Genomic DNA, 17,351 nt, shown 5'->3' with positions numbered 1-17,351 from the left:
CTCTCAGTAAAGGAAGCTGAGCCCCATCCACCCTGGGAACGCGTGGGCCTCTCCATGCGTTTCGATGTCGGGAGGAACTTCTGCTCGAATTTGGTCCGTAACCACTTACACACAGCATTTAATGATTCATTCAAGTATTATATGTTTTTAATTTGATATTTTTCTGTCAGGTTGTCAGGTTGTTCTGTTAGTAAACCTAGTCAACCAGCTTGAGTCCAGTAACCCCAGTTAAGGGAGCGTTTGTCACTTTCGATGCATCTTTTCATGTTAGTTGCACTTGTTTCCTCACCAATATCAGCATTCTAGCTTTCTGCTTTCCATATATTTTCATAAAATTATTGAGGAAGACATGCAAGAAAATGTCCAGAAGCTACATAGGTCCCACTGCAGGCACACGTGGTATGCCAACTGTAGGGGAGGATGCCAGCTGCAGGCAGTGTCACCAAGCTTGACTCACAGCCGCTCTTGTCCACCAGCTGGTGTGCGGAGTCCAGATTTGACTTGGGCTGCAGAGTCTGGGGGACCCGTTTGTGAAGTGTGATGGAGCAGATGATAGTGTGGTTTACCGAGTGAAAGGACCCCTGCAAGCCCTCAGGGTTCACGTTGCGGGAGTGACTGGCCTGAGTCACGTGGACATTTAATAGAGTTGCTTATGGCCTGTCTTACATGGAATTTCGTTTTCTGCCTCCTCTGCAGCAGTGGTCCACGCCTTGTTGGTCTGTAATGCCAGCACAGAGCTGACCACTTTGAAGAACATTGAGGACCACTTTAATCCAGCCACCCTGCCTCTCACATGGCACCTGCTGACACTGTAAGTCCTGGCTGTTCAGAAGCAGCGATAACCCATGACTGTGAAAGTGCACTAAATGCACATCACGTAAATGTCCTCAACACAGTTTCACTTACCTCTCAGAGACCGTGAGATTATTGTCTGTCGGTCGTTGAAAATCAAAAGCGAAAGGGAACTATGCATCATTTCTCATCAGTCCGTCCATTCACCCATCCATCATTTATTTATTTTTTGTGGTTGGGGCTAGTAAATGTTACTGCAGATTTTTTCCTTTTGTCAGGGAACATTTCTTTTTAATTTTAATTTTATTTATTTGTTTAAAGGAGATATTGTTTACATGCCTCTTTTGTGTTTAGGAAATATGTTTATTTATTTAATATTTTTTTAATTAAAGTTTATTGGGGTGACAATTGTTAGTAAAGTTCCATAGATTTCTAGTGTACAGTTCTGTATTACATCATCTATAAATCACATTATGTGTTCACCACGCAGAGTCAGTTCTCCTTCCATCACCATATATTTGATCCCGGAACATTTCTTAAGGATCTTTTGAGTGTTGACTTTCTTATTCATCTGTATGTTTATGCCACAAATTATTCAACATTTACAAGAATCATTTTACAATATCAAAGTATCATGTTGTATACCTTAGTGTCATATGTCAAATTTATTCAATTAAAATTTTAAATCATAATTTTACAGCTTGAGTCCAGTACATATATTGATATTAATTTTATTCTTGACATAACCTGCATCTCATTTTTAATTTCTTAAATACCATACCACCTCTTAAAAAATTGGAAGTGGTATTTTACTAAACTCATTAAAATGACAGAAAAGGTCTAGTTTCTAATTTGGAATGTTATGGTCTATCTGGTAGTGTTTCATTTTTCTCAACACAGTGAAGTCCTAGGTGAAAAAAATCCATTATGTTATTTTTCTATTTTGAAATAAATTCAGTCTTTATAGAAATAAAAACAATTTATCAACGTTTTACTTAAAACAGAGGCTATATTAATTATCTAAGCCAGCTTTGTATAATAGAGCATAGGCTTTAAAGTCAGTATACCACTTCTAAGCTGTGTGCTTTTGGGGAAAAATGTTTATATCTTCTGTATCTCTATTTGGGTAAATTACTTCCTAGCGTTGTTGTGAAGATTACGTCAAATAACATGTAAAATGCTTAGTGTTCCCTCGGAGTAGGTATTCATCAAGCGTGGTTCTCTTCTCTCCCACCCTCCCCCAAATTCAGGTACTAGACATTTGTGTCGGCAAAAAAAGGTTCTCTGTGATGCTTATAAAGTGACTGTTAAGTTATGAACAGGTCTACTCACCTGTTTCAAAAGCCCCTTGTTTTCTTCATTTGCTGCCTTTTACTAGGTCTTCGTCAGCTACAGTTAGCAACAAGAGAGTCAGTAAGAGAAAGTTTATCCCACCAGCCTTGTCAACTATCCACACACACCTGGAAGTACTCAGCCTAGGAGCGACGTTGCAGGTAGCTCGTGAGTTAATTCGGGTACACACGCTAAACCTGGACCAAGCCGCCGCTCTGACCCAGATAGCCCACATGATGGCATCCCACAACAGTGCCGAAGACACGAGCGGGCCACCCACGCGAGTGCCCCCCATCACGGTCATCCAGGGTGAGAAGCGGGGAGGCGGCTTCGTGGGCGCCTGTGACTCTCTAACTTCCCACTTGGGTAACAGCGCGGAGCGTTCGCATTGGGTAGGGACAGTGCGCACCGTTGTCCACCACCGGCACCTGCTTGGATGAGCGCGACCTGCTGTGAAACCCTTAGTCAGCTCGTCTTCCATCCTCCACAGCGCCCTCCCCGCTTTCCTTCTCCTAGCCCCGCCCCTGTGCCTGCGCTCCACAACTTCTGGCCCCTCCCCACACCTTACTTCTAGCCCAGCCCCCTCCACACCTTACTTCTAGCCCCTCCCACACCTTCTAGCTCCTCCCCACACCTTACTTCTAGCCCAGCCCCCTCCACACCCTCTAACCCCTCCCACACCTTCTAGCCCATCCCCCTCCACACTTTCTAGCCCCGCCCCTGTGCCTCGCTCCACAACTTCTGGCCCCTCCCCACACCTTCTAGCCCCTCCCCACACCTTACTTCTAGCCCCTCCCACACCTTCTAGCCCATCCCCTCCACACTTTCTAGCCCCTCCCCACACCTTCTAGCTCCTCCCCACACCTTCTAGCCCTGCCCCCTCCACACCCTCTAACCCCTCCCACACCTAGCCCATCCCCCTCCACACCTTCTAGCCCCTCCCCACACCTTCTAGCTCCTCCCCACACCTTCTAGCCCCGCCCACTCAACACCTTACTTCTAGCCCATCCCCCTCCACACCTTCTAGCCCCTCCCCACACCTTCTAGCTCCTCCCCACACCGTCTAGCCCCGCCCACTCAACACCTTCTAGCCCAGCCCCCTCCACACCTAGCCCCGCCCCTCCACACCTACCTCCTCCGAGCTCCCTCTCGTTCTGGGTGAATGTGGGCCTCAGAGCTGGAATTCAGGATTTGTGTCCTGTCTATTATTTACCAACTCGGCGATCTTGGGCAGCCACGCATCTGCTTTAATTTCCTGCTCTGTAAGGTGGGCTTCATAGCGGCTCCTGTTGCCTGGGGTTGCCGGTTTACCTGGGCTCACACAGGTGAAGCCTTGGGCCGGTCCCAGCACCTGTGAAGCACTCCATAGGCTGGCATGTGGGTGATATGATTGTCCCAGTGCTTGTAATGGCGTCCCCTTTACTTTTACCTTTCTTTAGATTTTCACAGAAGGAGTTTTTCTAAAATAATCTGACCAAGTCAGTTCCACTGCTTAAACCTTCAGTGACCTTCCCGGGCCTTTAGGACCGAAATCAGTCTTTTAGGCCCAGCGGGAGAACTCTTGTGAGGCACCCCTTGCTTGTTTTGTCACAGGCTGCGTAGAAACACTCAGCAGCTCCGTGCCTCACTGCCGCTGCCTAGAAGGACCCCTCTGAGCAGCCTGGGCGTTTTATTCCGAGACAGCTCTGCTACTGGTGATTTTTAGGAAGCATCCTGTCTCCACCAGGGCGGAGAGCAGTGTTCGCTCTCTGAAGAGCTTACCATGTTATCATTACTTCTTATTAATTTACTCGGGTGACAGTGTGTAATTTCTAGGTGCACAAGATTATAGTTTCATACCTGTGTGCTCGCCGCTGGAAGGCGCTTCTTCCGTCATGTGCTTCACGGCGTTACCCACTCCACCTTCCCCCACCACGCTATTATATTACTGTTCCTTTACTGGTCTGTCTTCCTGAGTACACGCTGGTCTCATTAAGTGTGGAGGCCTTTGGTTATTTACCTATTTATCCTGGTGCTTAGCACGTTGTGGACACCCAGTTACTGTTTTTAAATAGATTAGTTAAATGAAGGAGAGGGACAGAGATGGGAAAATGTTTCTTGCTCTTTCAGAAATTTATGATACTGCCTTTATTTTTTTTCCCCTTCAAAATAATTAGGTGTTTTTGGAGCAGGAAAGAGTTATTTGTTGGCGGTGGTGATTTTGTTTTTTGTGCAGCTGTTTGAAAAGAGTGAAGCTCCTACAGTTGGAAATTCAAGACCTTGGAAGGTTCTGCTCTCTTCTTCCACTAACGTAGCCGTTGACAGAGTCCTTCTCGGGTAGGAGTGACAAGCGTTTCAGTAGCTCGTGGGTTAGGTTTATTGCAGTGGCCGATGCTTCAGAGGACCACGTACTTCACATTGAGCGGCCTGCACTGTCCCGAGTCCTGGGGCAGTGTGCCTGTGATCACAGATGGCGTGGGGCCAGCCAGACTCGCCAGGCCTCAGGAATGGCTGACTCCCGCCTGCCTTTCGGTGTCCTCATCTCTAAGATGATGTGTCTCGCAGAGCTGTAATTACTATTAGATAAAGAGCCACACTCTTTCTAATACGCATAAATTTCTGTGCTAAATATATGGTAGCTATTGCTTTCCGTATTATTGTGTCTCGAGGGGCAATTTTATTTGTGATAAATACTAACATCGATATTTTAGTAACATGTAACGGGCCCTCAACAGAAGACAATCTGTGTTTTACAGTTCTCTATAGAATAAGTACATTACACCCTCAGCTGCACTGTATTTACTTTAAGTTTACGCACTTCACATTCAATTTTATAACTGTAAAATACACTGTTACACAAAATTAATTTTGATGACAAATAGTATATGAAACTTTGTTTTATGTTCTCCTTTCTAAATAATCAGAATCCATTTACCTTGTTTTCTTTACAGGCTTCTCAGTCTTGGATTTGAAAAATTTGTCAGAGTTGGGAGTGTCAGGAAGATTGCCAAGCCAGTTTTACCTTACAGGTAAGAATGCTAAATTCCAAAAGTCACAGAATGTTCACAGAAGTATAATAATTTTATTATATGTCTTACCTTAAATTAGATTTTTTGTTCGTTTTTAATTTTTATTGGGGAATATTGGAGAACAGTGTGTTTCTCCAGGGCCCGTCAGCTCCAAGTCATTGTCCTTCAATCTAGTTGTAGGGGGCGCAGCTCAGCTCCAAGTCCAGTCGCTGTTTTTCAATCTTTAGTTGCAGGGGTGCAGCCCACCATCCCATGCGGGAATTGAACCAGCAACCTTGTTGTTGAGAGCTGGCGCTCTAACCAACTGAGCCATCCAGCCGCCCTTAAATTAGGTTTTTGAAGAAGAGTGGAGAAAGCCTTATCTTGGTTAACTTAGAAAATCTGTACTTAACTTTTCTGTGATGTTATGAAAATGGAATAAAGAGGGGCATTCTTTTATGTATTTCCTTTTTTTAAGTGTATTTTTCCAGGACCCATCAGCTCCAAGTCATGTAGTTGTTTCAACTAGTTGTGGAGGGCGCAGCTCACACTGGCCCATGCTGGGATCCAGTCGACAACCTTGTTAAGAGCACCGCGCTCTAACCAACTGAGCTAACTGGCTGCCCCTTTTGTGTATTTCTTTTTCTTAGTCTGCATGCTGGCTCAGAAAATGCAAGTGAACAATTAAAAGAACTACATGCACTAATGAAAGAAGACCTGACTCCTATGGAAAGAGTCTACGTGAGAAAAAGTATCGAGCAGCATAAACTGGGGACCAATAGGACCCTGCTGAAGCAGGTGAGGGGGTCCAACTTCCGTGCCGCCAAAGGCACGTCCAGTTAGAAAACTCATCGATTTTCCCCTTGTTTATAGTAAGTACCAGAGAAGAACATTAGCTTTTATCAGGCTTTTTGCGGTAGATCAGTGGTCTTCTGGTATGATACACAATTCTTATAAGACTCAGGGAAACGTACAGGCTGCAGGTGCGTGCGCTGTGATGCGGCTGTGCGAGTTAGCAGCCACCTTCCCTGGTGTCAGAGTGCGCATGCGCTGGAAGGCCATGCCAAGTACTTTGGTAGCACGTTCAGCGCGCTTTGCGAGGGCTTTGGCCTGCGTTGTTTTTATCCAGCGTCATTTAGAAGGAAAAAGTATGTACGTTACCCCTGGTAGTTTTAAAATCTGGATATTATCATTCCTTCCTTCTGAATGTCAAATGTGCCTTTTCTCCATATTAATGGGCTGTGGCGTAAATAGCCGTATTCTATGATTTCCATTTCTTACGTGGGAATAAGGAAAACATGGCAATAAGGTGACCTACGATTTCTGATTGCCAGGAATTAAGACTAGCTCGTTTCTGATTTTAGCCTGCAAGGCCTTTGGTATATGTGTCCTCTTGTTGTTTTAAATAGCAGGTAACTACTAACGGTCTTCTTGTAACAGGTTCGCGTCGTTGGAGTCACCTGTGCAGCCTGTCCGTTCCCGTGCATGAACGACCTTAAGTTTCCTATAGTTGTGCTGGACGAATGCAGCCAGATGACGGAACCCACCGCCCTCCTCCCCATCGCAAGGTAAAGCCCCTGCACAGGGCACGCAGCTGCCACGGCCACTCCCAACACTAACTCAATTCCAACTCGTACCGAATTTAGCAAGTCAAGTGTTAAGCGGATTTTTTAAAAGAACCCAGAGGGAAATTTTGTTAGATCGCAGTTGAGATGCCTGGGTCACATGATCCTCAAAGCCTTGACAGCTGTCATGCTAGGATTCTTCTAGAACCTTGCAGGTTTCTAACTGGATGAAAGGTTCCTCTCTAGCCGTAGTTTGAGAACCCAACTCTACTGAAGAATGTTCTTCAGTTGCCTTACCTTCATGTGTTTAGTTTCTGAAAATAAGTTTTACATTATGAAAGGATATAAAGTATATAAAGAAAAGTAAGTTGAAAATGAAAATCTGTGTTAAAATGTAGAAGACCGTGCAGTCTAATTGGAGAATGCTGAGGTGGGGGGAAGAGTGCTAGACTTGGACTCACTGGGCCTGTCGCCAGGTGACAAGGAGCAGGGTCCATGTCATGGCTCAGCCTGGGCTTGGTGGGTCCCTGCGTGGTGGGACTCACAGTGTTTACATGGGACAGCTGGTGAGCCTGGTCAGGGGCCGGGTTGGGGGACCTTGACGGCCCTGCACAGAGGGCCAAGTGTTTAACTCTTACACTGGACACGTGACAGACAGATGCAGCCGTGCGAGGCGCTGTCACAGCCAAGTCACTGATACAGATGCTGAAGCTTGGAAAGATTCAGCAGCTGGCTGTGTCCACACAATATAGTAGAGCTGCAGTTTGCATGAGGTTTTTCAAATAGGGATTCCTGGACCCAATTCCAATGTGGGGTGGGGGAGTACACTCATAAGCAGTTCTCAGAACACCAGCTGGGTGGCCAAGAAGTCAACTAGGTTCCAACGACCCCTCCCACTCAGATGCCAATCCCAAGTCCAGAGTGTCACCTGCACTCTTGTCCCACTGACTGTCAATCAGGGTCCCCACGTCCCCCTCCTTGGGCTCCCTTCACTTCCTAGAGCAGCTCATGGAACTCAGAGAAAACATCACCTACGGTCACCGGCTTATTGTGAAAGGATGTAACTCAGGACAGCCAGATGGAAGAGACCGGTACATTGGACCAGGTGTGTGGGAAGGGGTACGTGGCCTCAGTGCCCTCTCCAGACACCACTCTCCCATCTCCACACGGTCATCAACCTGGAACACCCCGGAACCCGTCCTTTTGGGTTTCTCTGGAGGCTTCATCACACAGGCAGCACCGATGAACTTAGATGGTGACTCATTCAGCCTCCAGCCCCCGCCACCCGTCGGAGCTCAGGGTTGGGAGGGAAAATCCCAACCCTTTAATCACGTGGTGGGTTCCCCTGGCATCCAGCCCCCATCCTTACCTGTGTCCAAAAGTCACCTCATTCACAGGACCAAAGGCAGTTTCATCATTCTCCAAGAGTTTCCAGAGCTATGAGCCAGAAACGGGTTAAAGACCAAATATATGTGACAAATAGATTTTGGTCATCTGAATGACCAAATATGTGTTTCTTATAAATTACAGTATTGCAGTTTTTTTACAAAACTTGGGTGTTTTCCCACTCTATCCTTCTCCTATTTAGAAAGCTATTTAGCCCCTGAGAGCCTAATTTACTTCATCTCTGAAGCAAGAGTTTAAGCCAAATGACTTCTAAGAAAGCTCCGAAGTGCACATTTATAGATTCCAACAGTCACTGCTTCTGCTAGTGTGTTCTGTGAATGCTAATTCATGCAGAGGCAGGGGACACCTAATAGGCTTTCTGTGGAAACAATCAAGTTATAGAACGGATTCTTTACTGCATGACTTTTCAAAGCCTTGTAATCCATTTGTTGGCACTTGGAAGCCTTGTCACTTATCAGAGCGCTTCATGGTGTGTGACTTCTCTGAAATACATTTTAGAAAATGGTGTAGAGAATGTCAGTGCATGCTTTTCCCACCGCTGAGATTAATTTCTGGAATTCTGTGTTTAGGTTTGAGTGTGAAAAGCTGATTCTTGTTGGAGACCCCAAACAGCTTCCGCCTACTATCCAGGCTTCTGAAGCGGCTCATGAGAATGGACTGGAACAAACGCTGTTTGATCGACTTTGCTTAATGGTACTATCGCTAGGTTCACACCGTTATCGTGTATTGATTATAAATTGTAGGTTGATGGAAAATGCAAATGTTTATTATAAAAAATATAAATAAATAAATAACATCAAAACAAACAAAAAAATGCAAATGTTGGAAGACTGGTCCCTGTCTAAAAAACTAAAAAGTAATTTTAATTGGAGTTTAGAAAGTACTCATCTCAAATATAAGTAGAACCCTGTCATTGTAGTGCCTCTTTGTAAAATGAATCTTTTCCCTGTGCATTTCAGTAGTAGATAGTACGCATACTGCTTTTGCTCTAAAACCAAGAAAACCTGTAATGTCTCTATTGTCCATACCCTCCTTTGTCAAGCTCTGCTTCACTTTGAATTTTTTTAATTAATCATTAACATATTTTTAAATTGAGGCGATAGTCACATAACATAAAATTAACCATCTTAACAGGAACAGTTCTGGCAATTAGTACATTCCCAGTGCCTTGCGACCACCACCTCTGTCCTTTTCCAGAACATTCTGTGTGTGGTGTGTGGTAAGGGTCCAGCTTCATTCTTTTCCATGCAGATATCCACTTTCCCGTCGAGTGGTCTTGGTACCTTGTCAAAAGCAATTGACGTGTGGGAGTTTATTTCTGAGCCCTCTCTTCTGTTTCCTGTCTGTATGCCCTCTTTACTCTTCATGGCTAGACAATGTATGTGGACACGCCACATGAGCTTATCTCTTCATCATTACCGTTGTTTTGATGCAATAATTTAAATCATTCCATTTTTATAAACATGATTAAAGTGTTATAGCCAAAAGAATTTTTAAAAATCTTTTGGCAAAAAAATAAATTGTTCATTATTGCTAGCTTAAATTGCATTTAAGCAATTATTTTGCTGTTGAAACTTTCAATAATCTGTACTTTATTAACAGAGGAAGAAAAACTGAAGTGAAACTAAAGAATTATTAAATCTCAAATAAATAGTTCTTCACCCATAAGAGATATTATTTCCTAAAAGCTCCCTGTCACAAGAGGTTTCAGATGGAATGGATGGAGGGCTCTGCTAACAGGCAGAGATGTTCGTGCCCTCGTGCTTCTTCCCCCCTTTCTTGTCACCTCCTATTTTCTTGGTTACATCACTTTTATTTTTATTCTACATTCATAATTTGTACAGTTATTTGGAATCAGTTCTGTATTTCAGAGATTCAGTACTTAGCTTCTTCGTTCATCTGAGTGACTATGATTCATCAAAAATGTGTTTTTTCCAGAATGGCTTGTAGAGGACTACTTTCCTGAGTTCTTTTCATGTCTCAATGTCTTAACTGCCTTTAAATGGAGATGGCATTCTGGCTTGCTGGAAAGCTGCACAGACTATAGACCAGCCTGCGTATTTTCCCCTTGTAATGATTGATTGTTTTCTCTTTGGATGCAAGAACTCTTTCTATAACCTTCAAGTTTATAAATTGACTATAGACTATCTCAGTTTAAAGCATTCTGTACCTACTCATCCTGTAGTAGAAGTTCTCTCACACTGGAGATTCTGTTCTTTTTGGTTCTGCTTATTGAGTTCTCTGTCAGTGTCTTCGCTCAGGTATTATAACAAAACACCACAGACAAACCAGACAGTTCCGTACCACGGTTCTGGGGCCTGGGAGGCCAAGGCCAAGGCGCCCTGACCGGCCCCCGGTGAGGGCCCTCTTCTTGCTGTGACCTCACCTGGTGGAGACAGCGCTCTGGTGTGTCTCTCTGACAGGGCACTGATCTATGGGGGCTCCACCCTCATGATTTCATCGAACCCTCATCACCTTCCAGAGGCCCCACCTCCTAACGCCATCACTTTGGGGCCTGGGGCTTCAGCACATGAATTGTGTGGGGGACACACTGAGGTCATCACAGAGCTGACCCAGCTGTTCTTCCTGGGCATCTTGCCTGTCCTCCCTTCCTCACGGAGCGGGACAGCTCTCAGAGAGCTGCTGCTTTTTGCGAACCTTAGGTCTCTCTCTCCCACCCGAACCATCTCTGCATTTCTGTCTCCATGCCCTCTCATGCCGTCTTCATGTGACTTACTGAGCCTTCCGCTCCAGAATTTCTGTTTGGTCCTCTTTTAGAGTTCCGATCTCTTTGGTGAAGTCCTCTTTCTGTTCGTCAATGTTATCCCTGAGCTCACTGAGCTGCCTTGCAGAGTTTTCTTGTATCTCATCATGACAGTGATTTTGAATTCTCTATCAGTTAGATGACAGTCTTCCGTGACTTTGAGTTTGGTTTCTGAAGAAGTGTCATTTTCTTCTTGTGATAACCATGTAACCATGATTTTTTGTGCTACTTGATGAGTTGTTCCTCTGCTGGTGCATCAGGTGAAGCTTTATTTACTTTGATTCTAATTGTTGAACAGGTTGGAAATTAGAGGCCTTTCTTTTGTTTGTCAGTAGTTGGCGCTGTAGCCCAGGTGTTTGGTTTCTCTTACCTGAGCTGACTGGCCATAGTTGAGAGCTAGGTAGCATGAGGGGATATTCTTGGGACTCAGATGCACATCCCATCAGCTCAGTGTTTGGTCTTCAGAGCTTTCACGTCCACTAAAAACTGTTCAGTTTACTTTCCCTGTTTCAGGCTTCTTCTCAGGAGCCATTTGTTAAGCGACTTCTGGAGACGTTAGGAATCTCACTGTACTGTATTTCTCACTTCCACCCAGAGTCTTGTCTCTTTGCTGACAAGCACATTTTAACAATTTATGGGATTGGGGTGGCTGTAAACCTTTCTTTGTTGCATCCCTGCTGAATTTTTCTTTGCTGTTGTTCTTAGTGGGATTTTGTTGTTGTTCCTTTAGATGTTAGAGAATAGATTTTGCAAGGCAGTTTTATTCTACCTTCTTAATATCGAAGTTCCTCCTTAACAGTGAGTTTCAAGTTGCAGTGAGTTTTGAGTTGAGTTGCACACAATTTTTTAAAGACCCAAACTCGTTTGTCTTGAATTTTTAATTGTAACTGAATTGAAAAGCAAAACTTTCTACCCCTTCTATGATAAATCAGAGTCCAACATCTTTTGAATCAGGTCTTTTGAATGGCTTTTTAAAATCTTAATTTAAAAAGTTATTTAAATTCTTAAAAAAGATTTGAATAGGTAACGTGGTCACATGATTCCAAATTCAAGAGGAACCAAAAAGTATAGAGACAGTGAAAAGACTTCCCCTCCTGTCCCCCAACTGCTCAGCTCCTGTCCCTGGAAGTGTTTGGCATCTTTCTTGTGTCTTTCTTGTACCCTCCTGATGATAATTTATGCCATGGAAGCAAGTGCATGAACTGTCGTCCATGTTCACGAATGGTGCTGACTATGTGCTGTTACGCCCTTCCCCTTTCACTGTCTGCCGTCCGTCGCTTAAAATGTGACGTAGATTTTTTCCAGGGAATTTTAAAAGGGAAAGTAAAGGCTAAACTAAAAAGGGCTTTAGTGACAGAATGGAATAACAGAAAACAGTTAAGGTGAGTTAACGTATCCCATATCCAGATAGTTCTTAAAACCACAGATGTTGAAAGAAGTGAGGTACAAAGGGACACTTACAGTAAAATGCCCTTTATGTGAATTTCAGAAGTACGCAAATAATATATATTATTCATAGGTACTTGCCAGTGTAGTCGGTGTACAAACTGCATGGGAATGCAGTAGGCGTTGAGGTTCTTTCTGGGGAAGGGGGTAGGAAAGAGATGAGGTTGGGCTTAGCTACATACGTCACGTTTTATTTCTTAACAGATGAGAGATCTGAAGATGATGAAATACTGATGTCATTCTGAGCGGTGGGTTAAATAGGTGTCATATTTTCTGGCTTTTCTGTATATTTGAATTGGTTCTGAATTAATTAAAAGAAATAAAAGTAATATCTATTACTCCTTATAGAAAGTGTAGAAACTACAGAAAAGTAAAAAGGTAAAAAATAATACATCTATAATAACCTCACTACCCCCAGGAGAAAACCCTTTGTAATATTTTAGTATTTTTCATTCCAGCTTTCATCCTAGAGGTGTATGCATATGCCAAATACATGCATTTTTATGGCATATATGATGGAATATTCAACCATACAAAAGAAGGTAATTCTGCCATTTGCAACAACACGAATGGACCTTAAGACAGGAAAAGACAAATACTGTGTAACTTCATATGTATGTGAAACCTTAAAAAAGCCAAACTCATAGGCACAGAGAGTTAGAGTGGTGGTTGGTTACTGGAGGTGCGGATATGTTGGTCACAGGGTACAGACTTCCAGTGAGAAGATGAGTAAGTTCCGGGGGTCTCAGGTAGCATGGTGCTGATCGTTAATAATGCTGTAGCGTATACTTGAAAGTTGCTAAGAAACTAGATTTTAAATGTCCTCACCACAGAAAAGAAGGGTGATTATGTAAGGTGATGGGGGTGTCACCTAAGGCGCTGGTGGTCATCATGTTGCAAATGTATGTTATCTGATCAACACGTTGTACACCTTAGAATTATACAATGTTATATGTCAATTATGTCTCAATAAAACGGGGGGAAAATATATATGTATTTTTACATAGTCAAGACCATCCCATAAATATATAGTTTCTATCCTGTCTTTTTTAAACTTTGCATTATAATAAATCAGTCCTTGTGTTATTATAGCTTTATAATCATCACTGTTGTCATAAATATGTTTAATCACTAAGTATTATATTGTGTGGATATACCATAATTTAGTCATTTCTCTAACATTGAATGTTTAGTTGTTTCTAGTTACAAAGAATGATCCTTTGAGGATTTTTACTTTTTTTTTTTTTTAAATTATTTTTTTTTTAAGGAGGGCGCAGTTCACAGTGGCCCATACAGGGATCCAACCGGAAACCTTGGTGTTATTAGCACCACGCTCTAACCAACTGAGCTAACTGGCCACCCCCACCCCCCTTTGAGCATTTTTATACCTAAAGCTTTCTGTTGGAGGTTTCACGTGCCCCTGACTTTGACTTATCCACAGACTTTGCCCTCAAGGGACTGAGAATTTATTCTTTTCTTAAACGCTTTTCTCCCATAGATGGTACCTTGTCTATGATCATTAATCCTGCATTTTATTATGTATTATTATTAGAGTACCTGATAACTATTCAGAATGTTCAAACAGTGCTACAGAGCACTTTTAAAAGAAAGATCATGCCCCAGAAGAGCCCTAAGGTAGATGGGACTTTATGATGCATGAACAAAACTGGGAACTTCTTTGAAGATTCAGAATGAAAATGGCTTCTACCCAAGGGGGAAAGTTAATAAATGAGTTATCAACAACATTTCATAGTTTTTTTAAAGATTCCTTTCCAGTTGAATGTTAGGCCAACTCCACATAGATTATGAAAGCAGATTGTTAGGTACCAAACTTACTTGATAAGTCTTGTTTTATATTTTATAATTTTGTGGTATAATAGTAGTTTACCATGAAAGAATTTTTAGTAATTTAAATTTTTTTTATTTATAGTCTATTTTGGCATGTTTATAATTCATTTACTAAGAGACAATAAAGCAATACTTCTAAATTTTAAAATATTACCTTTTTTTCTCATTAGGAAAAAAAATGCGGTTTTCTTACTTTTCTGCATGCATTGAAATTCTTTAGGGTCACAAGCCAGTTCTGTTGAGAACTCAGTACCGTTGTCACCCAGCAATCAGCGCTGTCGCTAATGATCTGTTCTACGCCGGAAACCTCAGGAACGGCGTGTCGGAGGCAGAGAGGGGCCCCCTCCTGGCCTGGCTGCCCACGCTGTGCTTCTACCACGTTTCGGGAGCCGAGCAGGTGAGTGACATCACTGCTGGTGCGCGTCAGCACGGCCGAGGTTACCCCTGTTGCTGCGGTTTCCGGGGTCCTTCCACAGCATTTCTGGGAAATGTGATTAGGGTCTGGTTTTTATTCCAGATCGAGAGAGGTAACAGCTTTCATAATGCGGCAGAGGCTGCCTTTACACTCAAGCTGATTCAATCACTGATCGCGAGTGGAGTGGCGGGCTCTGTGATTGGTGTGATAACATTATACAAAGCCCAGATGTACAAGGTTGGTGCTACATAGGTGACTAGGTCATGTTAAATATTACGACTTTACACTGCAGTGTTTGATACATGTGTCATAGTTTGGTTTGGTGTTTGAAAAACTTTCCCGACTGTAATTAATATATTAAAAAAGAAACATTCTGACTTTTGTCTGGTCTGGCTTTTCTTCTGTATAATTAAATGTAAACCTAACAAGGTTTAATTGAATTCAGTTTACAGCTGTTGGGGCACAAATGCAAATAAACAAATTACAGGGAAGAACATGTGGTGTATGCTTTGTGTTTGGGGACAGATGGCATGAATCTGTGTTTCCCAAAATGTTCTTTCATTATTATTACATTTTATCAGCAAATCAAAGATAGATACCAGATATTAGTGTACACGTGAGCCAGTTACTTATAACTGGTTTTTATGCTTTTTAAATTTTTTCATATTTTTCATGTTTCATTATTAGTTTGTCAATTAAATTAGCATATCCAAAAGAGTGCCCCAGGAATTGATAAATCATCAATTGATTGTGTTTCATGGTTTATATTGTCGTCCTGTTACTTATCTATCATTTGAGAAGCTAACCAAACCTACGCACATCATGAGAAAAAATGAAAATCCACTGTTAATGTAGGGTGGCTGCTGTGAGGAGGGTCGGGCTGAGGGTGCTCGTGCCCACTGCGCTGCGTGACCCATCCCTCTTTCCTCCACAGCTCTGTCACTTGCTCAGCGCGGTGGACTTCGACCAGCCTGAAGTGAGAGCTGTACAGGTGTCCACAGTAGATGCTTTTCAAGGGGCGGAAAAGGAGATCATCATTCTGTCCTGTGTGAGGACACGACAAGTAGGGTTCATCGACTCAGAAAAAAGAATGAATGTTGCACTGACCAGAGGAAGGAGGCACTTACTGATCGTGGGCAATTTAGCCTGCCTGAGAAAAAACCGCCTATGGGGGCGTGTGATCCAGCATTGTGAAGGTAAAATAAAAAGGCGTTTCAGTTAAGCATTTTGAATTAAAACTGACTTTTGGGTTACTGCTTGGAGGGGTTCAGGTAGGAACGGCTGAGTTTGCCCCTGAGCTGACCAATGGGGGCATTAGGACATCTAGCTGTCTCATGCTTTGTGTCTTTTTAAGGAAGGGAAGATGGACTGCAGCATGCCAGACAGTGTGAAGCACAGCTGGACCACCTCCTTCGGGATTATTTTGAAAAACAAGCAGAAGAAAAACAGAAGAAAAAGAGTGAAAAAGACAAATGTAAAGATAAAACTCATTTACAAAAAGGCATGGTATAGATCTTTTGTATTTATAGAAATTCAGATTCATTTTCCATGATGTATTTTTTATATTTTTATTACCCCAAAACACTTGTTATTGAAAAACATGCTTTATGATACTTAAATAATATTAAATACATATTAAAAATTTGCTCTTCACTAAAGGGTACATTACTTAAGATAGGCAGATGTTGAAGGTACTATAAAATCTTACTAATGAAAATACTTCTTTTTCTCTAAAATTCATGGCTTGTGTTCGCTAAGAAAATGAATTTCACAAGGGGCAGGGGGAAAGCCTTCATGCTTTTTCAGTGTTACCTCAAAAATCCGTGGATCTCAAAGCTCATCTGCCAGAATGTGGTACACTGATACACCAACACACTCCTTCTGAGCTGCAGCTCCATCAGAACCTTCTAAAAAGAAATATAATGCCTGATCATTTTATAACTAAAAACCTATTCACAATAAAACTTAAGAAGTACAAAAGGGGGGCAGTTGGATGGCTCAGTTGGTTAGAGCACGAGCTCTGAACAACAGGGTTGCCAGTTCGATTCCCACATGGGCCAGTGAGCTGCGCCCTCCACAACTAGATTGAAGACAACAAGCTGCCGGTGAGCTTCCAGAGGGGCGGCCGGATGGCTCAAATTGAGTGTTTGGGAGTATCCCATTCAATCAACAAATCTCATGATTTTACACTCAAAAGTACGAAGCCAGTTTTACAACTAGACCCTTCGCATTCTATAGATGGCAACAGTATTAAAACTGGTCTTCCATTCAGTGTTCAGGAAGTGATAGAATTATATAACAGTGTAATATCATTTCTCTAGATTTTTATTTACGGAAAAGGTCTCTGCATCACATTGCAATAGAATGAAATTTCTAGGCTTTAGTCTGTTCATCAGTTGCCTTTGCTTTACTGGGTAAGCGTGTTGGGTTTTTTCCAGGATTCACAAGCATGACATTAATCCCCAGTGATGGGGACAGGTGCTTTCCCCATTTTAGAAATGTTGAAGCCAAGGGCCAGGAATGGAAGTGATCCACCAGAACTAGGCCCAGGCAGGGCTGGAACCCAGCCCGCTCCGACTCATGTGCTTCTGCTGTGCTGCATACCCGCACGTAAGTTCCTTTCAATTATGTCACCAACAGGTGACAGATGCCCAAATCCTGCAACCCTGTCTGACCCAACCAACCAGACTCACTTCCCCATAATTTGCCTTGGTTAATTTATTAGTAACAATTTATTAATCATTTATTATTTGAGCAGTCTGTACTTCCCTGGTAAATACATTTTACTAGAGAAA

The 17,351-nt window shown here is 42.8% G+C and overlaps 1 protein-coding gene across 2 annotated transcripts in view; it reads left to right on the top strand.

Moving 5' to 3' along the window:
• Positions 1 to 16,821, top strand: part of ZGRF1 (zinc finger GRF-type containing 1) — a 62,809-nt gene extending 45,988 nt beyond the window's left edge. For both annotated transcript variants that reach the window (XM_074338577.1, XM_074338576.1), the window contains exons 20-30: positions 697 to 811; positions 2,171 to 2,433; positions 4,281 to 4,440; positions 5,055 to 5,132; positions 5,762 to 5,909; positions 6,552 to 6,679; positions 8,653 to 8,776; positions 14,362 to 14,538; positions 14,659 to 14,793; positions 15,491 to 15,752; positions 15,911 to 16,821. In XM_074338577.1, the coding sequence (XP_074194678.1) occupies positions 697 to 811; positions 2,171 to 2,433; positions 4,281 to 4,440; positions 5,055 to 5,132; positions 5,762 to 5,909; positions 6,552 to 6,679; positions 8,653 to 8,776; positions 14,362 to 14,538; positions 14,659 to 14,793; positions 15,491 to 15,752; positions 15,911 to 16,068 (1,748 nt within the window). In that variant the 3' untranslated portion in view covers positions 16,069 to 16,821. The remainder of the gene's footprint in view (positions 1 to 696; positions 812 to 2,170; positions 2,434 to 4,280; positions 4,441 to 5,054; positions 5,133 to 5,761; positions 5,910 to 6,551; positions 6,680 to 8,652; positions 8,777 to 14,361; positions 14,539 to 14,658; positions 14,794 to 15,490; positions 15,753 to 15,910) is intronic.
• The last annotated feature ends 530 nt before the right edge of the window (positions 16,822 to 17,351 follow it).

This window comes from Rhinolophus sinicus, linkage group LG07 (genome assembly GCF_036562045.2).
Source record: "Rhinolophus sinicus isolate RSC01 linkage group LG07, ASM3656204v1, whole genome shotgun sequence".
Classification (NCBI taxonomy): domain Eukaryota; kingdom Metazoa; phylum Chordata; class Mammalia; order Chiroptera; family Rhinolophidae; genus Rhinolophus; species Rhinolophus sinicus.
The sequence above is the reverse complement of the archived record's forward strand: the minus strand, read 5'-3'. Positions and strand labels throughout refer to the sequence as shown.